Source organism: Oncorhynchus clarkii, chromosome 7 (genome assembly GCF_045791955.1).
Source record: "Oncorhynchus clarkii lewisi isolate Uvic-CL-2024 chromosome 7, UVic_Ocla_1.0, whole genome shotgun sequence".
Lineage (NCBI taxonomy): Eukaryota > Metazoa > Chordata > Actinopteri > Salmoniformes > Salmonidae > Oncorhynchus > Oncorhynchus clarkii.
The window spans coordinates 77,729,928-77,755,616 of NC_092153.1; the positions used below are offsets into that span (position 1 = coordinate 77,729,928).

Consider the following 25,689-nt stretch of genomic DNA (forward strand, 5'->3'; position numbering starts at 1 on the left):
CTCACAGAGAATGCAGATTTACTAAAGGTGCTTTTCCTTAGGGGAACTATACAGTCACCTCTCATGGCAGACCTTGTGGATCTGCTGCCATATGTCTGGGTTTTCTGTTTAACAAAAATATTGAGTGGAGGGGGAGCCAGGCCATTAAGGATCTTGAATACAAGACATGCGTCGGTGTATTGCACAAGATTTTCCCAACTCAAGAGCTCATGCTTTCTAAGAATGTGACAATGATGATGGCTATTGGGCTTCCTATCAAGCACTTTGAGAGCCTGTTTGTAGACAGACTGAATAGGTTTTAATGTTGTACAGCAAGCTTGGGCCCAACTAGTCAAGCAGTATGTTAAGTGGGGGAGTATCATAGTTTCGAAGTACAGTTTTGCTACCTCTGTAGTCAAACAATTTCGTATAAATCGGAAATTAGCTAGGTTGAATTTGGTTATTTGAATTACTTTTTTCACATGCTTTTTAAAAGAGAGGTTGGAATCAAGTATGATGCCAAGGTACTTAAAATCGGATACCACCTGGAGCTTCTCCCCTGACACATAGACATCTGGCTCAGTAGCATCTGTTGCCCTCTTTGTGAAGAACATGCAAACAGTTTTTTTCACATTGAGATGCAAACACGAGTCACTGAGCCACTTTGTAACCTGATTAAGCCCATATTTTTTGACAGGTGTAGATAATTAAAAGACACATTGTGATCTGTAGGTGATCAGATCTTTCTGACCATCTACGGAGGTAGTCAGGCACACATTGTTTCTGGATATCAATCAAGTGTAAACAGAACTGGATGGTCAAAGCATTTTAATCATCATTAACCCGACCTCTATAATCATTGACTGGTGGCACCATTGACTTATGGCATCGGTAAATAAATGAATCCATATTATTTTGAAAGAATATCTGTCCAAAATATTTGCATACAGAGAGGAACCAACTAATCTGCTCACAATGCAGACAGATAAGATACATTTTAATACAGTGTTTGGATCATATTGATCATATCACAGAACTCAAATGTTAGCGCAAGGCTTTTGATCAAGTTGGTGAATGACCTTGCTTGAACCCTCTTATCACAGTGTATCCTCCCTGCTGGACCTTGTCCCTAGCTTCCTGTCGGAACTTGTTCCTAGCTCCATGTGAGGCCTTGTCCCTAGTGCCCTGTCGGGCCGTATCCCTAGCTTCCTGTCGGGCCGTATCCCTAGCTTCCGGTCGGAACTTGTCCCTAGCTTCCTGTGAGGCCTTGTTCGTAGCTCCATGTGAAGCCTTGTCCCTAGTGTCCTGTCGGGCCGTATCCCTAGCTTCCTGTCGGACCTTGTCCCTAGCTTCCTGTGAGACCTTGCCCCTATCTCTCTGTTGGGCCTTGTTCCTAGCACCATGTGAGGCCTAGCTCCATGTGTGGCCTTGTCCCTAGTGCCCTGTCGGGCCGTGTCTCTAGCTTCCTGTCGAAACTTGTCGTTTGCTCCCTGTGAGGCCTTGTCCCTAGAGCCCTGTCGGTCTGTGTCCCTATAGCTCAATTTGAGGCCTTGTCCCTAGCTTCCTGTCGGACCTTGCCCCTATCTCTCTGTCGGGCCTTGTTCCTAGCACCATGTGAGGCCTTGTTCCTAGCTCCATGTGAGGCCTTGCTCCTAGCTCCCTGTGAGCCCTAGTTCCTAGCTCCATTGATAGTGAGGACAAACACAGCCTACCTCTCTCCATCCACACTGAGTCCACAAGATGACGCCGACAGAGAGGGCTGCCTCGCTTTTAGTCCTTAGGAAACTTTGCAGTATTTTGCTTTTATATGTATTATTTCTTACATTGCTAGCCCAGAAAATCTGGAAGAACAATTAGACATCAGTGCAGCGTCAACTTTCCAGCACTACGACCAGGAATACAACTTTCCCGAAGCTGATCCTTTGTCGGAACTACCCAGGGCATTTGAACTGATTCCAGAGGCTGACCCAAAATAACGCCGCCAGAGAAGAGGTACCACTTCCAAGTATATTACTCGCTAATGTCAAGTCTCTAGATAACAAGGTATTAGAGCAAGGGTTTTAGAGCAAGGGTTGCTTTCCAGAGAGACATCAGGGATTGTAACATACTCTGTTTCACTGAAATATGGCTCTCTCGGGATATGCTTTCGGAGTCGGTACAGCCACCTGGATTCTCTGTTCTCTAAACATCTCTCCGGGAAGAAAGGCAGGGGTGTATGTTTCATGATTAATAACTCATGTTGTAATTGTAACATCATACAAAAAATCATTTTGTTCACCTGACCTAGAATTCCGCACAATCAAATGCCAACAGTGTAGTTATTCCCTCCGCAAGGCAATCAAACAAGCGAAATGTCAATATAGAGACAAAGTGGAGTTGCAATACAACGGCTCAGACACGAGCCGTATGTGGCAGGGTCTACAGACAATCACGGAATACAAAAGAGAAACCATCCACGTCACTAACATCGACGTCTTGCTTCCAGACTAACTAAACACCTTCTTTCCCTGCTTTCAGGACAATACAGTTCCACCAACGTGACCCATTAACAAGGACTTGTGCTCTACTTCTCCGTGGCCGACGTGAGTAAGACATTTGAACGTGTTAACCCTCGCAAGGCTGCTGGCCCAGACGGCATCCCTAACCTGTCCTCAGAGCATGCGCAGACCAGTTGGCTGGTGTGTTTTCGGACATGTTCAATCTCTCCCTATTCCAGTCTGCTGTCCCCACATGCTTCAAGATGGCCACCATTGTTCCTGTACCCAAGAAGGAAAAGGAAACTGAACTAAATGACTACCGCCCCATAGCACTTACTTCTGTCATCATGAAATTCTTTGAGAGGCTAGTCAAGGATCATATCACCTCCACCTTACCTGTCACCCTAGACCCACTTCAATTGCTTACCGCCACAATAGGTCCACAGACGATGCAACTGCCATAACACTGCACACTGCTCTATCCCATCTGGGCAAGAGGAATACCTATGTAAGAATGCTGTTCATTGATTAAAGCTCAGCATTCAACACCATAGTACCCGCCAAGCTCATCGTCAAGCTTTAGGCCCTGGGTCTCAACCCACCCTGTGCAATTGGGTCCTGGACTTCCTGAGGGGCTGCCCCCAGGTGGTGAAGGTAGGAAACAACATCTCCACTTCGCTGATCCTCAACACCCACAAGGGTGCGTGCATAGCCCCCTCCTGTACTCCCTGTTCACCCATGACTGTATGGCCATGCACGCCCCCAACTCAATCTTCAAGTTTGCAGATGACACAACAGTAGTAGGTTTGATTACCAACAACGATGAGACAGCCTACAAGGAGGAGGTGAGGTCACTCAGAGTGTGGTGTCAGCAAAACAACCTCTCACTCAACATCAACAAAACAAAGGAGGTGATGGTGGACTTCGGGAAACAACAGGGCGAGCACCCCCCTATCCACATCGACGGGACAGCAGTGGAGAAGGTGGAAAGTTTTACGTTCCTCGGTGTATCACATCACGGACAAACTGAAATGGTCCATCCACACAAACAGCGTGGTGAAGAAAGCGCTACAGCGCCTCTTCAACCTCAGGAGGCTGAAGAAGTTTGTATTGTCACCTAATATCCTCACAAACTTTTACAGATGCACAATTGAGAGCATACTGTTGGGCTGTATCACCACCTGGTATGGCAACTGCACCGCCCACAACCGCAAGGCTCTTCAGAGGGTGGGGCAGTCTGCACAACGCATCACAGGGGGCAAACTACCTGCCCTCTAGGACACCAACACCACCCGATGTCACAGGAAGGCCAAAAAGATCATCAAGGGCAACAACCACCCAAGCCACTGCCTGTTCACCCTGCTATCATCCAGAAGGCAAGGTCAGTACAGGTGCATCAAAGCTGGGACCGAGAGACTGAAAAACAGCTTCTATCTCAAGGCCATCAGATTGTTAAACAGCCATCACTAACACAGAGCGGTGTACTAGGTATTTGTTGTGGAATTGTTAGATTACATGTTAGATATTGTTGCACTGTCAGAACTAGAAGCACAAGACATCTGCTAATGCAATAACATCTGCTAACCATGTGTATGTGACTAATATCAGTTGATTTGATTTGATGTTGGGCCCTGTTCCTAGCTCCTTGTGAGGCCTTGTTCCTAGCACCATGTGAGGCCTTGTTCCTACCTCCTTGTGAGGCCTTGATCCTAACTCCTTGTGACGCCTTGTTCCTAGCTCCATGTGAGGCCTTGTTCCTAGCTCCTTGTGAGGCCTTGTTCCTAGCACCATGTGAGGCCTAGTTGAGGAAACATCCTCCTCCTATTGAACTCCACAGTGGCTGCTCTGCTATGTCCCGAGGCACCGATGACGATCACTGATGGAAAAATGGGCTTACATAAAGACTCACAGCTTGTAGTGTTGGTGACACAGTTGGTAGAGATGCTCACCTGCTGAGAGCTGGGGAGCTGGAGATCTCTAAGGCACAGGACCTCTGACACACATACTCACACACGTCACATACACTCTGTCACACACCTTCCAGATATACATTTACGCGCACAATCTCACACACACTACAACCTCTGCAGCACCAACCAACAGCCAGGAATCACGCTATGCAGGCTAGAATATCGAACTCTGACATCCGCCTGGAGACATGGAAGACAAATTTCCAACGGTAAGAACCAAAGCCGTAATAGAACTATGCTATAGTTTAATAATGGTGGACAAAGTGGTAGGTAGTGGTTCCTAATGGATAATGTTAGATAAGAGAATGTTAAATTACAAATGTATGATCTGTTGGTGATTTATGTTTAAATATAAGATAAGACAATGTATTGTCTGTTTTCAGTTTGCACGTAAAAGTTACTTTGAATCTTCAAACTGCTCCTGATAATGCTGAATCCTCACAATATTTTTAAACGGGGACTAAAGGTTCCCGTGTCTCTGGGATTTATAGAGATACTGTACGAATTCAAGTCTCTGCAATAAAAGTAATTAGACAGTGAATTACATCTGCTCTGAGGTCAGTTCCTGGGCAGAGAGAGACCAGAGGTGGTGGTTGATATAGTTAATGGGAATAGAGAGAGGAGTGGAGAAGGAGAGAGAGATAGAGGGGGAGAGACAGGAGAGAGGGAGAGAGATATTCAGTGGGAGGAGTGGAGTGGACAGGACCAGACTAGCACGTTTAATCTACACAAAATGAAGAGGTTTAATCTAGACTAGATGAAGAGGATGTCCAGCTGTCATTATTAAGTCAGATCAATCCTTCTAAATGCAATCAAAATACACTGAGAATCCTTGGCTAATGAACACTGGAAGACTCCTCCCACTCTGCAGTTTGATTGGTTCTCGGTTTTTAATTCTCCCACTGGGCACAGGTCAGTTCAACTTCTAGTTTTGATTTACATTTGGTTGAAATTTCAACTAATGTGAAATCAACAAAAAATGTAACTATGTCATTGGATTTAGGTTAAACATTGGCTGTAAAAAATACAAAATTCCCTTACGTTGATTACTATTTTCAAGTCCTGTAATTTTTCCAAATTGATTCAGCATCCTCATCACATGTATTTTTGTTGTTACTGTTGAAATGATATGGAAACATCTATGATTCAACCAGTTTTTGGCCAGTGGGCAAATCCTTCTACTAAGTCATTATATCCGGTTAAAGATTCATTATCCTTTTTTAGCCTTTTTTTCCCTTGCAAAGGTGAAATTTTTCCCCGACCACCCTGATGCCAAACATAATTTTTGTCAACATATCAAACATTTAACAACCAACTCATTAAAATTGCCTTTGAATGTAACAAAAAAAAAAAGGAAATTGAAACCTCTGAATTGACTTAATCGTTACGAGTCTATTGATGCACACGTGTCAATCTCAGTAACATAATAAAAAAAATCCCTACCAAAATCCGTATATAATGGCCTTCCACATCATCAGTGGAAGGTGGCCGAGCTACAGCGACGTTTGGCAGACCATGAGATGTCCCGAAAATGTCTTCTCACCAAAAATTACCATTTGGCGTTTTGCTCACCACAAGTGTCACGAAACTCATCTGTAGGTAACCCATACCAATGAATGGAAGTATGGCGATATATATAGATATTAAACCTTCATCTGAAGGTAACCCATATAAACGAATGGAAGTATGGAGATAGTTTTGTGCCGACAAAAATAAGGGGTTAAATATGTGTCCCAAAAAGATAAAATAATTCTTGATCTTTCTTGCAGGTAAAGGACAGACACTTCAAAAACTAATTCCTTCTGATAAATGTTTTGACTGTCCTTGTTTTTGTTAATTTATGAATGCGTTATACAGTGGTGTTTCTATGGGCTTTAGTAGTGAAGCACAAATTCTATATTTTTTGTATACCTAAAGGGGTCCTACAATTCAAAACCAAATCGCTAAATGATCCATGGTATGACCATCTTAAAACAATTCTATTTGTTCTCTTAGTAGAACCCACCCCCTTTCTTACAATTCTCAGAATGAAATGCAGTCATACGCTCTGAATTGAAGAGGCAAGTCAAAGAGCATGGGAGCATGGGAGTGACCCAGCCACCAAGCAAGACAAGCAACCAGGGAAAGTCACTCTGCTGCATTTCCCCAGTGATGTCGCCAGAACGCTCTCCCAGCCTCATAGTTATAAAATGAGGCTTAATGAATTGAAGCTATACATGATGTATGTCTGCCCCAGCAGTGCTCCAAGTTAAAAAATGAATTGAATGTCATCTCTGATCTTGTACTGTAAGTGACTAGAATCTCTTAGATGTTTATTTGCATGAAAGCTATGAAAGAGAAGGAGATGAAGTTTCAGCCTCCACATCTGACATGTTGTTGTTGTTGTTTTGATAAATGTTTAGGATTCAAACAAACTGCCACAGTGTGTTGTAATGTGTTGGAGAAATGCCATTTTTTATAATAACCCCTGGTTATTGACTCATGTTATGGTTGTGTTTTCATTTGACCTGGCCTGTAAGGTTGTTGTATTTCTGGGTAGCCGAGTAGTAGTTAGCCTGCGGAGAATTGTTGTGGGTGACATTCCAGGACAGTTTTTATTGGTTTATTTTGGTTTGGTCATTCTATCACACAGGCTCTGTAGTGAACAAGACTTTGGTCTGTGCTTTGCCGGTGCAGTGGAAAATTCTCATTGGGGTTTAGAGTACACACACACATTGCCTTGAAAGCATAGCAGTCAACACCCTACCAGTGAGGTTGCCTCGGCCACCCCCCCTCTTTCTCTCTCTATTTCTATCTCTTCCTCCAGCCCAGCCCTGCTTCCTTTCACAGCATTGACAGAACTGACACACTTTGGCCTGGACCAATCACAGTTCAGCTAGGTCCCCTCAGATGTGGGTGCAGGCTACGCAGGCTGGGGTGTACCAGGATGTCTTTCTCGGGACAGAAAACTTTGGGTGGTTCAGTTGAACAGTAGGCTATCTGAGAGAACTTTGGGTGGTTCAGTTGAACAGTAGGCTATCTGAGTGAACTTTTTGCTTTCTAGTATTTTCTGGGGAGTCTTTCTCGGTTCTCTGTGTCACTGTGCCTGAGCTCTGAGCTTAGGGCTGTAAGAGACAGTACCTTTGGGCTGTGCAGGCAGTGTCTAACTGTGGGCTATAAGGGGTTGTAAAGGTTTTGCCTTACTGTGGGCTGGATGGCTGAGCTGGTGAGAGTGAGGAAGAAACATCTCCAGACACCTATCTCCAGGTAAGAGAAGGGGGAGAAAAAGTGAGTAGCAATGAATTTCTGAACCTTATTAACCTTTCCTGTCTGTGATAAGGTAGGAAGTAAGGTGTTATACTGTACATACTGAGGTTACTGTAACATCCTGAGGTTACTGTGCATACTGAGGTTACTGTACATACTCAGGTTACTGTACATACTCAGGTTACTGTAACATCCTGAGGTTACTGTACATACTGAGGTTACTGTACTTGCTCTACTGAGGTTACTGTAAAATCCTGAGGTTACTGTAACATCCGGAGGCTACTATAACATCCTGAGGTTACTGTAACATCCTGCGGTTACTGTACATACTGAGGTTACTGTATATACTAACGTTACTGTAACATGATGAGGTTACTGTGCATACAGAGGTTACTGTACATACTGAGGTTACTCTATATACTGTACTCAGGTTACTGTACATACTGAGGTTACTGTACATACTGTACTGAGATTACTGTACATACTGTAACATATGTGCTGAGAGGACACATCTCTCTCTGTATAGTATGCGGACTGAAACGGTCTACTGCTTTTGTTTCATGAATCTGTCTGCTTGTTAGTTTCTTTGTCGAACCGTCCCTCAATAGGGACTCATTGTTCTCCGCTTTGTAATGTGGTTGTGAGACCTTTATTTTAACAATTGATATGCATAACCTTGACGTGTTTAGTTTGGAGTTTAGAGTGCTAGGACGTGCCACACTTCTCTGTACAACTCCTCACTGCTCCTCATGGCTCTTCGTTGCTCCTTATTGCTCCTCACTGCTCCTGACGACTCCTCACGGCTCCTTATTGCTCCTCACTGCTCCTTACTGCTCCTCACTGCTCCTTATTGCTCCTCGCTGCTCCTCGCTGCTCCTCGCTGCTCCTTACAGCTTCTCACTGCTCCTCGCTGCTCCTCGCTGCTCCTCATTGCTCCTAACTGCTCCTCGCTGCTCCTCGCTGCTCATCGCTGCTCCTCACTGCTTCTCACTGCTCCTAACTGCTCCTTGCTGCTCCTCACTGCTCCTCATTGCTCATCACTGCTCATCACTGCTCCTCGCTGCTCCTCGCTGCTCCTCACTGCTCCTCATTGCTCCTCACTGCTCCTCACTGCTCCTCGCTGCTCCTCGCTGCTCATCGCTGCTCCTCGCTGCTCCTCACTGCTCCTCACTGCCCCTTATTCCAAGATGGCATAGCCGTAGCAGGTCTGTTTGTCTTGTCCCGTCAAGTCCCATGTATATATATTTTTCTTGGTATATATTTCCTATATTTATTATTATTATTTTTTTAATCTCAATTTCCATCATCGGACTGAACATACTCTCCTGCAACCGCCTCACCCAATGTGGTATGGATCTGCTATTTATTACACTTTAGAACCGGAACTCTACTAGCTACTAGCTAGTAGTCAGTTAGTCACTGCTAGCGGTCATCACCGTTAACTCGGACATCAGCCAGCTTCAGCGGGGTCAATTTCTGCCAGTCTGCACAGCGCGATATCAACCCATAGCATATCGACTGCTTTTTCTCTACCTCATCTCCGGATTCCTTTCACAAGCTCTGAACCTTTACAGCGGATCATCATAGCTAGCTAGCTGCTATCCGAGTGGCTACTCCTGGCTAACGTCTCTGTCCCGAAGCAAGCACCAGTTAGCCTGGAGCTAACCTCGAGCTAGGCCTGTCTCCCGGCTAGCTGAAGAGGTCCATCAGCCAATTCTTGGGCTACAATACTATTTTGCCAATGGGCCTGGACCCTTACACAGCCGACACGGAGCCCCACCGATCCATCACGCCTGGTCGGCAAACGCAACCGTCCAAGGGGGTTTCAACAGGCTTTTCCGTTGTGACGTTCCACAAAGGCCCATCTATTAGCCTGCTAACTGTCTGAATCGCCGTGACTCCAGCTCGTCTAGCTATTCACTCGATCCAATGATCACTTGGCTACACATGCCTCTCCCTAATGACAATATGCCTTGTCTATTGCAGTTTTGGTCTGTGATTATTGTTTTATTTCACTGTAGAGCATCCAGATCTGCCCAATATGCCTTATATGCCCTTTTGTTCCACCCCCCATACATGCAGTGACCTCATCTAGTTTAAATGGTGCCTTTAGAAACAAAACCTCTCTCATCGTCACTCAATGGCTAGGTTTACCTCCACTGTATTCACATCCTACCATACCCTTGTCTGTATATTATGCCTTGAATCGATTCTTCCGCGCCCAGAAATCTGCTCCTTTAACTCTCTGTTTCCGAACACACTAGGCGACCAGTTCTTATAGTCTTTATCCATACCCTTATCCTACTCCTCCTCTGTTCCTCTGGTGATGCAGAGGTTAACCCAGGCCCTGAATTCCCCAGCTCCACTCCCATTCCCCAGGCGCTCTCATTTGTTCATTTCTATAACTGTAAAATCCTTGGTTTCATGCATGTTAACATCAGAAGCCTCCTCCCTAAGTTTGTTTTACTCACTGCTTTAGCACACTCCACCAACCCTGATGTCCTAGCCATGTCTGAAATTCGGCTTAGGAAGGCCACCAAAAATCCTGAAATTTCCATCCCTAACTAATAACATTTTCCGACAAGATAGAACTGCCAAAGGGGGTGGAGTTGCCATCTACTGCAGCGATAGCCTGCAGAGTTCTGTCATACTATTCAGGTCTGTGCCCAAACAATTCGAGCTTCTAATTAAAAAAATCCACCTTTCCAGAACAAGTCTCTCACCGTTGCCGCTTGTTATAGACCCCCTTCAGCCCCCAGCTGTGTCCTGGACACCATATGTAAATTGATTGCCCCCATCTATCTTCAGAGTTCGTACTGTTAGGTGACCTAAACTGGGAAATATTAACACCCCGGCCGTCCTACAACCTAAGCTAGTTGCCCTCAATCTCACGCAAATGATCAAGGAACCTACCAGGCACAACCCTCAATCCGTAATCATGGGCACCATCTTAGATATCATCCTGACCAACTTGCCCTCCAAATACACCTCTGCTGTCTTCAACCAGGATCTCAGCGATCATTTCCTCATTGCCTGCGTGTGTACTGGGTCCGCGGTCAAACGACCACCACTCATCACTGTCAAATGCTCCCTAAAACACTTCAGCGGGCAGGCCTTTCTAATCGACCTGCCTCGGGTATCCTGGAAGGATATTGACTTCATCCCTTCAGTAGAGGATGCCTGGTTGCTCTTTTAAAGTGCTTTCCTTACCGTCTTAACAAAGCATGCCCCATTCAAAAAAGGTGGAGCTAAGAACAGATATAGTCCTTGGTTCGCCACAGACTTGACTGCCCTTGACCAGCACAAAAACATCCTGTGGCGTTCAGCATTAGCATCGAATAGCCCCCATAATATGCAACTTTTCAGTGAAGTCAGGAACCAATATACTCAGTCAGTTAGGAAAGTTAGGAAATGTGCATCCTATTGCACTAATTCCAAAAAGTTTTTGTGAAGTCCATGGAGAATAAGAGCACCTCCTCCATGCTGCCCACTGCACTGAGGATAGGAAACATTGTCACCACCGATAAATCTACGATAATCAATCATTTCAATGAGCATTTTCCTACGCTGGCCATGGTTTCCACCTGGCTACCCCTACCCTGGCCAACATCTCAGCACCCCCTGTAGCAACTTTCATTTTTTTATTTTTTTATTACACCTTTATTTAAACCAGGTAGGCCATTTGAGAACAGGTTCTCATTTACAACTGTGACCTAGCCAAGATAAAGCAAAGCAGTGCGACAAAAACAACACAGTGTTACACATAAACAAACGTACAGTCAATAACACAGAAATGTATGTACAGTGTGTGCAAATGTAGAAGAGTAGGGAGGTAGGCAATAAATAGGCCATAGATGCGAAAATAATTACAATTTAGCATTAATACTGGAGTGATAGATATGCAGACGATGATGTGCAAGTAGAGATACTGGGGTGCAAGAGGGTAAGTAATAATATAGGGATGAGGCAGTCGGTGTGCTGTTTACAGATTGGCTGTGCACAGGTACAGTGATCAGTCAGTAAGCTGCTCTGACAGCTGATGCTTAAAGTTAGAGAGGGAAATACTCAGCAAACTGGATGTAGTCTATCACAGTGCCATCCGTTTAGTCACCAAAGCCCAATTTACTACCCACCACCGCGACCTGTATGCTCTCGTTGGCTGGCCCTCACTCCATATTCATTGCCAAACCCACTGGCTCTAGGTCATCTATAAGTCTATGCTAGGTAAAGCCCCGTCTTTTCTCAGCTCACTGGTCACCATAGCAACACCCACCAATAGCACGTGCTCCAGCAGGTATATTGCACTGGTCATCCCCAAAGCCAACACTTCCTTTGGCTGCCTTTCCTTCCAGTTCTCTGCTGCCAATGACTGGAATGAATTGCAGACATCTCTGAAGCTGGAGTCTTATATCTCCCTCTCTAACTTTTAGCATCAGCTGTTTGAGCAGCTTACCAATCACTGTACCTGGACATAGCCAATCTGTAAATAGCACACCCAACTACCTCTTCCCCATATTGTTATTTATCATCTTGCTCTTTTGCACCCCGGTATCTCTACATGCACATCATCATCTGCAAATCTATCACGCCAGTGTTATTGCTAAATTGTAATTATTTTGCCTCTCTGGTCTATTTATTGCCTTACCCTCCCTAATCTTCTACATTTACGCACACTGTACAAAGATTTTCTATTGTGTTATTGACTGTACGTTTGTTTATGTGTAACTCTTTGTTGTTGTTTTTGTCGCACTCCATTGCTTTATCTTGGCCAGGTCGCAGCTGTAAATGAGAACTTGTTCTCAACTGGCCTCCCTGGTTAAATAAAGGTGAAATAAAAACAAAAATAAAAAATAGCACCTCACTGCTCCTCACTGCTCCTCACTGCTCCTTACTGATCCTCACTGCTCCTGGCTGCTCCTAACTGCTCTTGACTGCTCCTCACTGATCCTCACTGCTCCTCACTACTACTTACTGCTCCTCACTGCTCCTGACTGCTCCTCACTGATCCTCACTGCTCCTCACTGCTCCTGACTGCTCCTCACTGCTCCTTACTGATCCTCACTGATCCTCACTGCTCCTCACTGCTCCTGACTGCTCCTCACTGCTCCTCACTGCTCCTTACTGATCCTCACTGCTCCTCACTGCTCCTCACTGCTCCTGACTGCTCCTCACTGCTCCTTACTGATCCTCACTGCTCCTGACTGCTCCTCACTGCTCTTGACTGCTCCTCACTGATCCTCACTGCTCCTCACTACTACTTACTGCTCCTCACTGCTCCTGACTGCTCCTCACTGATCCTCACTGCTCCTCACTGCTCCTGACTGCTCCTCACTGATCCTCACTGCTCCTCACTACTCCTCACTGCTCCTCATTGCTCCTGACTGCTCCTCACTGCTCCTCACTGATCCTCACTGCTCCTCACTACTCCTCACTGCTCCTCACTGCTCCTCACTGCTCCTGACTGCTCCTCACTGATCCTCACTGCTCCTGACTGCTCCTCACTGCTCCTCACTGCTCCTCACTGCTCCTGACTGCTCCTCACTGATCCTCACTGCTCCTCACTGCTCCTCACTGCTCCTGACTGCTCCTCACTGATCCTCACTGCTCCTCACTGCTCCTCACTGCTCCTCACTGATCCTTACTGCTCCTCGCTGCTCCTCACTACTCCTCACTGCTCCTCACTGCTCCTGACTGCTCCTCTCTGATCCTCACTGCTCCTCTCTGATCCTCACTGCTCCTCACTGCTCCTTACTACTCGTCACTGCTCCTAACTGCTCCTAACTGCTCCTAACTGATCCTCACTGCTCCTCACTGCTCCTCACTGCTCCTTACTGCTCCTCACTTCTCATCACTGCTCCTCACTGCTGCTCACTGCTCCTCACTGCTCATCCTGAGGTTACTGTAACATCCTGAGGTTACTGTAACATCCTGAAGTTACTGGACTGAGGTTACTGTAAAATCCTGAGGTTACTGTACATCCTGAGGTTACTGTGACATACTGAGGTTACTGTCAAATCCTGAGGTTACTGTCAAATCCTGAGGTTACTGTAAAATCCTGAGGTTACTGTACGTACTCTACTGAGGTTACTGTACATACTCTACTGAGGTTACCGTACATACTCTACTGAGGTTACAGTATATACTCTACTGAGGTTACAGTACATACTCTACTGAGGTTACAGTACATACTCTACTGAGGTTACCGTACATACTCTACTGAGGTTACTGTAACATCCTGAGGTTACTGTAACATCCTGAGGCTACTGTACTTATGGAGGTTACTGTAACATACTGAGGTTACTGTAACATACTGAGGTTACTGTAACATACTGAGGTTACTGTAAAATCCTGAGGCTTCTGTACATACTCTACTGAGGTTACCATACATACTCTATTGGGGTTACTGTACTTGCTCTACTGAGGTTGCTGTGACATCCTGAGGTTACTGTACATACTGAGGTTACTGTACTTATGGAGATTACTTTAACATCCTGAGGTTACTGTAAATACTCTACTGAGGTTTCTGTAACATCCTGAGGTTGCTGTAAAATCCTAAAGTTACTGTACATACTCTACTGAGGTTACTGTACATACTCTACTGAGGTTTCTGTAACATCCTGAGGTTACTGTACATACTCTACTGAGGTTACAGTACATACTCTACTGAGGTTACTGTACATATTCTACTGAGGTTACTGTACATACTCTACTGAGGTTACAGTACATACTCTACTGAGGTTACTGTAAAATCCTGAGGTTACTGCACATACTCTACCGAGGTTACAGTACATATTCTACTGAGGTTACTGTACATACTCTACTGAGGTTACCGTAGATACTCTACTGAGGTTACAATACATACTCTATTGAGGTTACCGTACATACTCTACTGAGGTTACAGTACATACTCTACTGAGGTTACTGTAAAATCCTGAGGTCATTGTACATACTCGACTGAGGTTACTGTACATACTATACTGAGGTTACAGTACATACTCTACGGAGGTTACTGTACATACTCTACTGAGGTTACTGTACATACTCTACTGAGGTTACCGTACATACTCTACTGAGGTTACTGTACATACTCTACTGAGGTTACTGTACATACTCTACGGAGGTTACCGTACATACTCTACTGAGGTTACAGTACATACTCTACTGAGGTTACTGTACATACTCTACTGAGGTTACAGTCCATGCTCTACTGAGGTTACTGTACATACTCTACTGAGGTTACTGTACATACTCTACTGAGGTTACTGTTATATCCTGAGGTTACTGCACATACTCTACTGAGGTTACAGTACATACTCTACTGAGGTTACTGTACATACTATATTGAGGTTACAGTACATACTCTACTGAGGTTACAGTAAATCAAATCAAATCAAATCAAAATCAAATTGTATTTGTCACATACACATGGTTAGCAGATGTTAATGCGAGTGTAGCGAAATGCTTGTGTACATACTCTACTGAGGTTACAGTACATACTCTACTGAGGTTACAGTGCATACTCTACTGAGGTTACAGTACATACTCTACTGAGGTTACAGTACATACTCAACTGAGGTTACAGTACATACTCTACTGAGCTTACAGTACATACTCTACTGAGGTTACAGTACATACTCTACTGAGGTTACTGTACATACTCTACTGAGGTTACTGTACATACTTGACTGAAGTTACCGTACATACTCTACTGAGGTTACTGTACATACTCTACTGAGGTTACAGTACATACTCTACTGAGGTTACAGTACATACTGAGATATTACAACTGGTAATGTATCTTCTGAAACTGAGAAGGTACTTTAAACTCATGTTTTCCTTCCTCTTTGATCCACAACAAAGCAGTCACATTATCAAGCAGATTATTCTAAATTCATCATCAAGCATGAAGCCCTCCCGCTGTGTCGCAGCCTTCCCATGCCTGCTATTTTTATGACTGGGCAGCTTTCAGAACCCCATCGCTGACGTGTGATAAACACACAAGCGGCTCATGTCACTTTCACAGAGTTGACGCCGTCTTCATTTGTTGGCTAACAGTGCAACTGTGATTAGAAATGAAGTGATTGTGGTCCCACCGTGACTAACCTCTTCATAATACATTCTAAGTACATATGCTGTGCATAACGCATTATAATGCAGGATAGATCTTAATAGCTGCTCATAAACATCTATAACAACATTCATAGAGCATTATGAGTAGGCAGCTCAATTGTTAAGCACGAGAACTTGAACACTCATAAACCCTATTTTATGAGAAATGGATTATCACCATCCCTTAAATCAATTTTCAAATGCCAGTGGTTGTTTTTGAGCCCTTGAAGTGCAGTGTAGTCTACTCGGGGGGTATTTTATGTTCTAAGATTGGCATATGAGGTCAGAGCAATAGTATGTGAGTTAGCGTTACTGATTTCCCTGTCAATTTTATTTCCTGTGAATGTATTTTGCCTTGGGGGGGGGTTGTAGTTTTAGCCTGGGCTGTGTTGTGTTTGATCCAGCTACATATTTTTTTTTATATTCTTGAATTAGTAACTGGCCGAGCATCCGCATACAAGCCTAAGATCACCATGCTCAAAGCGTTGGCTGAAGTGATGTAAAGCTTGCTGCCATTGGACTCTGCAGCAGTGGAAGCGTGTTTTCTGAAGTGATGAATCACACTTCACAATCTGGCAGTCCGACGGACGGGTTTTGCTTATGCCAGGAGAACGCTACCTGCCCCAATGCATAGTGCCAACTGTAAAGATTGGTGGAGGAGGAAGAATGGTCTGGGGCTTTTTTTTTCATGGTTCGGGCCCCTTAGTTCCAGTGAAGGGAAAGCTTAATACTACAGTATACAATGACATTCTAGATGATTCTGTGCCTTCAACTTTGTGGCAACAGTTTGGGGAAGGCCCTTTCCTGTTTCAGGATGACAATACCTCCGTGCACAAAGCGAGGTCCAAACAGAAATGGTTTGTTGAGATCGGTGTGGAAAAACTTGATTGGCCTGCACAGATCCCTGACCTCAACCAATGTTCCCTCTAATTCTAATTGACCTGCCAATGCATTTTTGTTCTGGACATTTATATAAATGATATTTGAAAATTTGAGATGGGCTATATGATCACAGGCTATAATAGATCCGTTGTTCTATTGCTTGTGAGGCACAGCCGTACAATTAAAGGAGGGAGAGAGCAGCAGACTGATGGTCAGTCTCAGAGGAGGGAGAGAGCAGCAGACTGATGGTCAGTCTCAGAGGAGGGAGAGAGCAGTAGACCTATGGTCAGTCTCAGAGGAGGGAGAGAGCAGCAGACTGAGGGTCAGTCTCAGAGGAGGGAGAGAGCAGCAGACTGATGGTCAGTCTCAGAGGAGGGAGAGAGCAGCAGACTGATGGTCAGTCTCAGTGGAGGGAGAGAGCAGCAGACTGAGGGTCAGTCTCAGTGGAGGGAGAGAGCAGCAGACTGAGGGTCAGTCTCAGAGGAGGGAGAGAGCAGCAGACTGAGGGTCAGTCTCAGTGGAGGGAGAGAGCAGCAGACTGATGGTCAGTCTCAGAGGAGGGAGAGAGCAGCAGACTGAGGGTCAGTCTCAGTGGAGGGAGAGAGCAGCAGACTGATGGTCAGTCTCAGAGGAGGGAGAGAGCAGCAGACCTATGGTCAGTCTCAGTGGAGGGAGAGAGCAGCAGACTGATGGTCAGTCTCAGAGGAGGGAGAGAGCAGCAGACTGATGGTCAGTCTCAGAGGAGGGAGAGAGCAGCAGACTGATGGTCAGTCTCAGTGGAGGGAGAGAGCAGCAGACTGATGGTCAGTCTCAGAGGAGGGAGAGAGCAGCAGACTGATGGTCAGTCTCAGTGGAGGGAGAGAGCAGCAGACTGATGGTCAGTCTCAGAGGAGGGAGAGAGCAGCAGACTGAGGGTCAGTCTCAGAGGAGGGAGAGAGCAGCAGACTGATGGTCAGTCTCAGAGGAGGGAGAGAGCAGCAGACTGATGGTCAGTCTCAGTGGAGGGAGAGAGCAGCAGACTGATGGTCAGTCTCAGAGGAGGGAGAGAGCAGCAGACTGATGGTCAGTCTCAGTGGAGGGAGAGAGCAGCAGACTGAGGGTCAGTCTCAGAGGAGGGAGAGAGCAGCAGACTGATGGTCAGTCTCAGTGGAGGGAGAGAGCAGCAGGCTGATGGTCAGTCTCAGAGGAGGGAGAGAGCAGCAGACTGATGGTCAGTCTCAGAGGAGGGAGAGAGCAGCAGACTGATGGTCAGTCTCAGAGGAGGGAGAGAGCAGCAGACCTATGGTCAGTCTCAGAGGAGGGAGAGAGCAGCAGACTGAGGGTCAGTCTCAGAGGAGGGAGAGAGCAGCAGACTGATGGTCAGTCTCAGAGGAGGGAGAGAGCATCAGACTGATGGTCAGTCTCAGTGGAGGGAGAGCGCAGCAGACTGAGGGTCAGTCTCAGTGGAGGGAGAGAGCAGCAGACTGAGGGTCAGTCTCAGTGGAGGGAGAGAGCAGCAGACTGAGGGTCAGTCTCAGAGGAGGGAGAGAGCAGCAGACTGAGGGTCAGTCTCAGTGGAGGGAGAGAGCAGCAGACTGATGGTCAGTCTCAGAGGAGGGAGAGAGCAGCAGACTGAGGGTCAGTCTCAGTGGAGGGAGAGAGCAGCAGACTGATGGTCAGTCTCAGAGGAGGGAGAGAGCAGCAGACTGATGGTCAGTCTCAGAGGAGGGAGAGAGCAGCAGACTGAGGGTCAGTCTCAGAGGAGGGAGAGAGCAGCAGACTGATGGTCAGTCTCAGAGGAGGGAGAGAGCAGCAGACTGAGGGTCAGTCTCAGAGGAGGGAGAGAGCAGCAGACTGAGGGTCAGTCTCAGTGGAGGGAGAGAGCAGCAGACTGATGGTCAGTCTCAGTGGAGGGAGAGAGCATGCCTCCACTCTCCCTTTCCTCCACTGACACTGACCAAAAAAGGACACAGTATTCAAACTCTAAAAAAATGTTTTAATCTCACAGTATCGATTTTTCAGTAACATTCTTTAATGCCTGCTATGTTACTGAGACATCCGATTGGCCAGCAGCAGGCCTATAGTGCACTTGATTTACTCTCTGGGAAGGCAGAGTTCGTACCTTCAGACACTTTAAATGATTACAAATGGCAACAATTGGCCTACCCTGCATGCAGGGCAGCTGAATCGGGTGCACCTACTGCCAACAGCCCGAGACGAATACAAATAATAGGAACACAAGGCTTTATAGTTGGGTTTTTACAGAAATGTTCGGTGATCGACTAGGAATGCCTTGGAGATCGTGATCGACCGGTTGGTGACCACTCCTCTAGAAAGATGAGTAAAGTTCAAGCTCGTGCTTCTCTCTGTGGGCTGATATTTGACCTCCACCCCATCGAACACCTTTGGGATGAATTGGAAAGCCGACTGCTAATTGCTCAACATCAGTGCCTGACCTCACTAATGCTCTTGTGGCTGAATGGAAGTAAGTCCCCGCAGCAATGTTCCAACATCTAGTGGAAAGCCTTCCCAGAATAGTGGAGGCTGTTATAGCAGCAAAGGGGGACCAACTCCATATTAATGTCTATGATTTTGTAATCATATTCGATGACTTTTGGTCATGTAATGTATCTAATTCTGTATGCATGCCATTTTAAGACAATGCGGTGGCCATATAACCAAATGATTGAAAGTTTGGGCAGTTTTCCTATTTAATGGAAAATGTGGGGCTAATGATATAAAATGTGGGGCTAATGATAGAAAATGTGGGGCTAATGATAGAAAATGTGGGGCTAATGATAGAAAATGTGGGGCTAATGATAGAAAATGTGGGGCTAATGATAGAAAATGTGGGGCTAATGATGCCGTCCTGCCACTGGTTCTCTGGTCCGCTCCACACCTCACAGAGTAGTATTACAACTCTTCCAAATGATTGATATATATTCATTCTCTCTCCCTCCATCTCTCTTTCTCTTTCTTTCTTTTTTTCTTTCTTTCTTTCTTTCTTTCTTTCTTTCTTTCTCTCTTTCTATTTTTTTCTCTCTCTCTCCTCCCCCTCTCTCTGTCCCTCTCTCTCTCTCTCTCGCTCTTCTCCCCCCCTCTCTCTTTCCCCCTCTCTCTCTCTCTCTCCCTCCATCTCTCTTTATCTTTCTTTCTTTCTTTCTCTCTCTCTCTCTCTCTCTCTCTCTCTCTCTCTCTCTCTCTCTCTCTCTCTCTCTCTCCTCCCCCTGTCTCTCTTTCTCTCTCGCTCTCTCTCTCTCTCTCTCTCTCTCTCTCTCCTCCCCCTCTTTCTCTTTCTCTCTCTTTCTCTCTCGCTCTCTCTCTCTCTCTCTCTCTCTCTCTCTCTCTCTCTCTCTCCTCCCCCTCTCTCTCTTTCTCTCTCTCTCTCTCTCTCTCTCTCTCTCTCTCTCTCTCGCACTTCTCCCCCTCTCTCTCTTTCCCTCTCTCCCAGTTTCCCAGACCTTTCATCCTATTGTCAAAGCATTGCCAGCTCATAACATTGAACCGTAACATACAAACACAAGGCTTTTGGGGGGGAAATTGCTTAGTAATTGCTCCCATCATATACCTGACTGTGTTTTGAAAACATTGCTGTCTTACTGAATATCTTGTTGTTGATGATAGTGTTGTGCTATGACAGGAACCAAGGTTATTCATCAACAAAATGTCGTCCTCCACTCCTACTTTAAATTAAACCCAACTTTAAAGGCTTAAAAGCTCTGATGAAGGTTGTGAGGCTGATACTAAGCAAGTGCAACGTGCAGGATTTTCTTTCCTCTAAAAGTTCATTAGTAACACCATCATAAATCCTTTATATTGCCTATATCATGTGTAAAGTGCTTACGAAGACTTTTGGGACTCTCTTTCCAGGCTGAGGTGTATGGTCAAGCAATTGGAAGAGAAAGATGTGGACTTCGAAGATCTGAAGAAGAACTTGGACTACACAGCATCCTTACTGGAAGCTGTTTACATTGATGGGACCAGGTACAGTGTGGCCTTTAGTGTGATTATATTGTATGATATTGTAAGCCCCTACTGCCTGCTTAATGCCTGAAACGCATATACACACCAACTATATCAGCATATCCTTGTTTCCACTCTGAACACAATGCTCCACATTATGTGTTGTCTATATTTAATATTTGAGCCATAAGGTATTTCAAGGCAACCATGTCTACTTGTCTATATTTAGTATTTCCCCTTAGCCACCCTGTCTCCTTTGATATGACCCCAAAGCACCTTGATGAAGGCTGTGATGAAGGCTGTGATGAAGGATATGAAGATGGCTGTAATGAAGGCTATGATGAAGGCTGTGATGAAGTCTGTGATGAAGGGTAAAAAAAGAAGGCTGTGATGAAGGATATAAAGATGGCTGTGATGAAGGCTGTGATGAAGGGTATAAAGGAGGCTGTGATGAAGGCTGTGATGATGGGTAAAAAAAGAAGGCTGTGATGAAGGATATAAAGAAGGCTGTGATGAAGGCTGTGATGAAGGCTGTGGTGAAGGGTATAAAGCAGGCTGTGATGAAGGCTGTGATGAAGATTGTGATGTAGGTTGTGATGAAGGTTGTGATGAAGGCTGTAATGAAGAAAATAATGAAGGCTGTGATGAAGGCTGTGGTGAAGGCTGTGATGAAGGGTATAAAGAAAGATTGTGATGAAGGCTGTGATGAAGGGTATAAAGAAGGTTGTGATGAAGGCTTGATAAAGGTTGTGATGAAGGCTGTGATGAAGGCTGTAATGAAGGAAATAAAGAAGACTGTGATCAAGGCTGTAATGAAGGCTGTAATGTTTCCATCTACTTAAATGTGTCATTCAACAGAGTGGGATTGCTGTACCGCTTAGAATAAGGGAAACGAAAAATAATGTGTCCCTGTTCCTGTTCCCATCACTGTCTCTCCTCTCTCAGGCAGGTCTGATTTGCTATCTCTCCTCAGGCAGGTCTGATTTGCTCTCTCTTTCTCTCCTCTCTCAGGCAGGTCTGATTTGCTATCTCTCCTCAGGCAGGTCTAATTTGCTCTCTCTCCTCAGGCAGGTCTGATTTGCTCTCTCTTTCTCTCCTCTCTCAAGCAGGTCTGATTTGCTCTCTCTCTCCTCTCTCAGGCAGGTCTGATTTGCTCTCTCTCTCTCCTCTCTCAGGCAGGTCTGATTTGCTCTCTCTCTCCTCTCTCAGGCAGGTCTGATTTGTCCTCTCTCTCCTCTTTCAGGCAGGTCTGATTTGCTCTCTCTCCTCTCTCAGGCAGGTCTGATTTGTCCTCTCTCTCTTCTCTCAGGCAGGTTTTATTTGCTCTCTCCTCTCTCGGGCAGGTCAGATTTTTTCTCTCTCTCCTCTCTCAGGCAGGTCTGATTTGTCCACTCTCAGGCAGGTCTGATTTGTCGTCTCTCTCCTCTCTCAGGCAGGTCTGATTTGCTCTCTCTCTCCTCTCTCAGGCAGGTCTGATTTTCTCTCTCTCTCCTCTCTGTCGTGTCTTTGGCTATGCCGGATTAAGAAATATGACATGCTATTCAATAAAAGAATGTCTCCGTAATTAATATTACCTGATTGAGCTAATCATGTAAATGTAATTAACTAGAGAGTCGGGCACCACAAAATTATATTTGTAGAACTGTTATCTTCCGAATAAACTCTTAAAGTCCTAGTAATATTTTACATCAATAGCAGTCAACATTAATCTTCATCTTACTTCAGTCTCATCTGAAAGTTGTAAATTCTTGGTTATCTGCAAGAACCCTGGCTAACAATTTGAATCAGCAATACAAAATTGGGTTTAATTATTTATTTACTAAATACACACAATTAATCATAACTTGATTACAAATTACGTCATAAAGGAAAACGTCCCTAGCGGGCGGAACAGATATGACAGCTTGTTACACAAAGGAAAAGAGGCTGGGTTGAGTGAAAGAGAGGGAGACTGAGGAACAAAGGGAAAAAGCTGTGCTATCGTAAATACAGTATCTTATGCATTCTAAATTACCGCCCATTTGGAAAAGGAAAATGCAATAAATATTTACTCTGAGCTGCGCTTCAGTCGGTTGGTGGTTGATGGAAGGCCGTGTTGCCAAACCGAGTCCTCTGTCCTTTGAAGAATGTCTCTGGTTGTCAATTGATATGTTGTAGTAACGTCGTTGTGTGATAGACGGGATACTCTGTCTGTTCCTTCCTACCCTGCGTAACTCAACAGCTAGAAGGTATCACTTCTGTAGTGAATAAGAGTTCAAAAGTTCATACCATTCGCAACCAAAGCTCATGCTTTCTCATGCATTCTGACATAGGACCGTCGCCCTCATATCCTCGGAACAGGAAGTTATGTTGTCGTCAAGGCTTTATATAGGAAGTGGGGAAAAGGGGTGTGTGTCATAGTTTACAACCTCTGTCTCTTCATGTGGGCGGGCCATTGAGTGAGCAGCAATATCTTATGAAAACCCACATCTCACATTTTAGAAGCTAAAATCACATTTCATCCCATCACAAATCATTTCATATTCAAAAATGTCATGTGTAGACTTTCCACTGTAGAGTTTATGTCATCTTATCATTGATGAGAATGTCTCAGATGACAATCGAACTGACATCATATTCATTAAGTACCACCGCATATGTTCAATTGGTTGGATTACCAGAATATAGTTCATTTCCCCCCACCTTCTGATGTTCCCAGAATCTCTATGTTAACCAAGGGGTTTGCAAATGTAACTTCAGTAGGGTAGAGAGGAAAAAGGGGGGAAGAGGTATTTATGACTGTCATAAACCTACCCCCAGGCCAATGTCATGACATCTCTCAGGCAGGTCTGATTTGTCCTCTCTCTCCTCTCTCAGGCAAGTCTGATTTGCTCTCTCTCTGTCCATTCAGACAGGGTCTGGACACAGAGGACGACCTCCAGAAGCTGCACTCTGATGGCGTGCCCACGGAGGTCACTGATTGGCTGGCTTCAACCTTCACTCAGAGGGCCCGCCGCCCCACCCGCCGCTCTGACGACAAACCAAAGTTTCGCAGCATCGTCCACGCAGTGCAGGCTGGGATCTTTGTCGAGAGGTAGATGGAAAACGTTATTATCTTCAATGAGGACATGAATTTGTAATATAAAGTAAAGTAGGATCGCCCTGGTCCTCCTCATTCATTTGTAATATAAAGTAAAGTAGGCTCGCCCTGGTCCTCCTCATTCATTTGTGATATAAAGTAAATTAGGCTCGCCCTGGTCCTCCTCATTCATTTGTAATATAAAGTAAAGTAGGCTCGCCCTGGTCCTCCTCATTCATTTGTAATATAAAGTAAAGTAGGCTCGCCCTGGTCCTCCTCATTCATTTGTAATATAAAGTAGAGTAGGCTCGCCCTGGTCCTCCTCATTCATTTGTAATGTAAAGTAAAGTAGGCACGCCCTGGTCCTCCTCATTCATTTGTGATATAAAGTAAAGTAGGCTCGCCCTGGTCCTCCTCATTCATTTGTAATGTAAAGTAAAGTAGGCTCGCCCTGGTCCTCCTCATTCATTTGTGATATAAAGTAAAGTAGGCTCGCCCTGGTCCTCCTCATTCATTTGTGATATAAAGTAAAGTAGGCTCGCCCTGGTCCTCCTCATTCATTTGTGATATAAAGTAAAGTAGGCTCGCCCTGGTCCTCCTCATTCATTTGTGATATAAAGTAAAGTAGGCTCGCCCTGGTCCTCCTCATTCATTTGTGATATAAAGTAAAGTAGGCTTGCCCTGGTCCTCCTCATTCATTTGTGATATAAAGTAAAGTAGGCTCGCCCTGGTCCTCCTCATTCATTTGTAATATAAAGTAAAGTAGGCTCGCCCTGGTCCTCCTCATTCATTTGTAATATAAAGTAAAGTAGGCTCGCCCTGGTCCTCCTCATTAATATGTAATATAAAGTCAAGGAGGCTCGCCCTGGTCCTCCTCATTAATATGTAATATAAAGTAAAGGAGGCTCGCCCTGGTCCTCCTCATTCATTTGTAATATAAAGTAAAGTAGGCTCGCCCTGGTCCTCCTCATTCATTTGAGAAAAACAATGCAACATTAAAAAACCCTCCTTCCATATAATGTTGTGAATGGGGTTTGTGAAGTGTGTGTCGTAGGGTCAGGATAAATTCACTTCTGTACATTTGCAGTGGAATTCTTGATCCACATTCTGTTATAACAAGGACATCACAGATTCACTACTGAGATTGTCCAATGCAAAACATTGAATGTGCTGTTGTTCCAGGATGTTCAGAAGGGCCTACACTGCTGCCATGCCCGACCAACCTGCAGCAGTAGTTAACTGTCTCAGGGTAAGAATATGTGATCTGTTATCATTTCTAAAGTCTTTAATATGGCTACCACATATGGAGCAGAGCCAGGAGTTTCCCTGACCGTATGACTACAGTATGAGCTATCGACCTTTTCAATTTCAGACTCCAATTCTTGAAAACCTCAATGTGCTTTGGACAGAACAGATATCTGATATCTATTTGTCTCTATCATCTCCATCTTTAGGACATTGACCGGTGGAACTTTGATGTGTTTGCCCTGAACACAGCCAGTGATGACCACGCACTACAGACCCTGGTCTTTGAGCTGGTGACACGATACGAACTCAACAGCAGATTCAAGGTCTCCACATATCACTTTGCACGTCCTTACTATTTTACCATAACTCCTTCTGTTTCTGTACAGCTTTAATTTTACATTAGCCTCTAAAGATTCTAACTTTTCTCACTGCCATAAACAGCTGACGCAAACACACATATTATAGTACCTTTTCTAGTGTGTAAAACTGTAAGTACTCCATAAGTAGTACCCTAGAGGGCAGACTCAGACACAGGCCAGTTAGCTGATGTAGTGTGCTCGAACACAACAGATGAACTCCGTGTGAACTTTCCATGTCATAATGTGTGGTATTACAGATCCCAATCTCCTGTCTGATGTCCTTCTTGGAGAAGCTGGAGAAAGGCTACAGTAAACACAGCAACCCGTACCACAGCAGTGTCCACGCAGCCGACGTCACACAAACCCTACACTGTCTGCTCCTCCGTACAGGACTAGTGGTACAGTACAGCTCGTCTTCT

General features: G+C 45.1%; 1 protein-coding gene across 1 annotated transcript in view; it reads left to right on the forward strand.

Annotated features, from left to right (window-relative positions):
- The first annotated feature begins 7,339 nt into the window (after positions 1-7,339).
- The window catches only part of LOC139413875 (dual specificity calcium/calmodulin-dependent 3',5'-cyclic nucleotide phosphodiesterase 1B-like), a 34,019-nt gene continuing 15,669 nt past the window's right edge, over positions 7,340-25,689 (forward strand). Inside the window, exons 1-6 of the mRNA XM_071161708.1 lie at positions 7,340-7,672; positions 20,513-20,626; positions 23,496-23,678; positions 24,846-24,912; positions 25,118-25,234; positions 25,528-25,668. Coding sequence (XP_071017809.1) covers positions 7,620-7,672; positions 20,513-20,626; positions 23,496-23,678; positions 24,846-24,912; positions 25,118-25,234; positions 25,528-25,668 — 675 coding nt within the window. The 5' untranslated portion in view covers positions 7,340-7,619. The remainder of the gene's footprint in view (positions 7,673-20,512; positions 20,627-23,495; positions 23,679-24,845; positions 24,913-25,117; positions 25,235-25,527; positions 25,669-25,689) is intronic.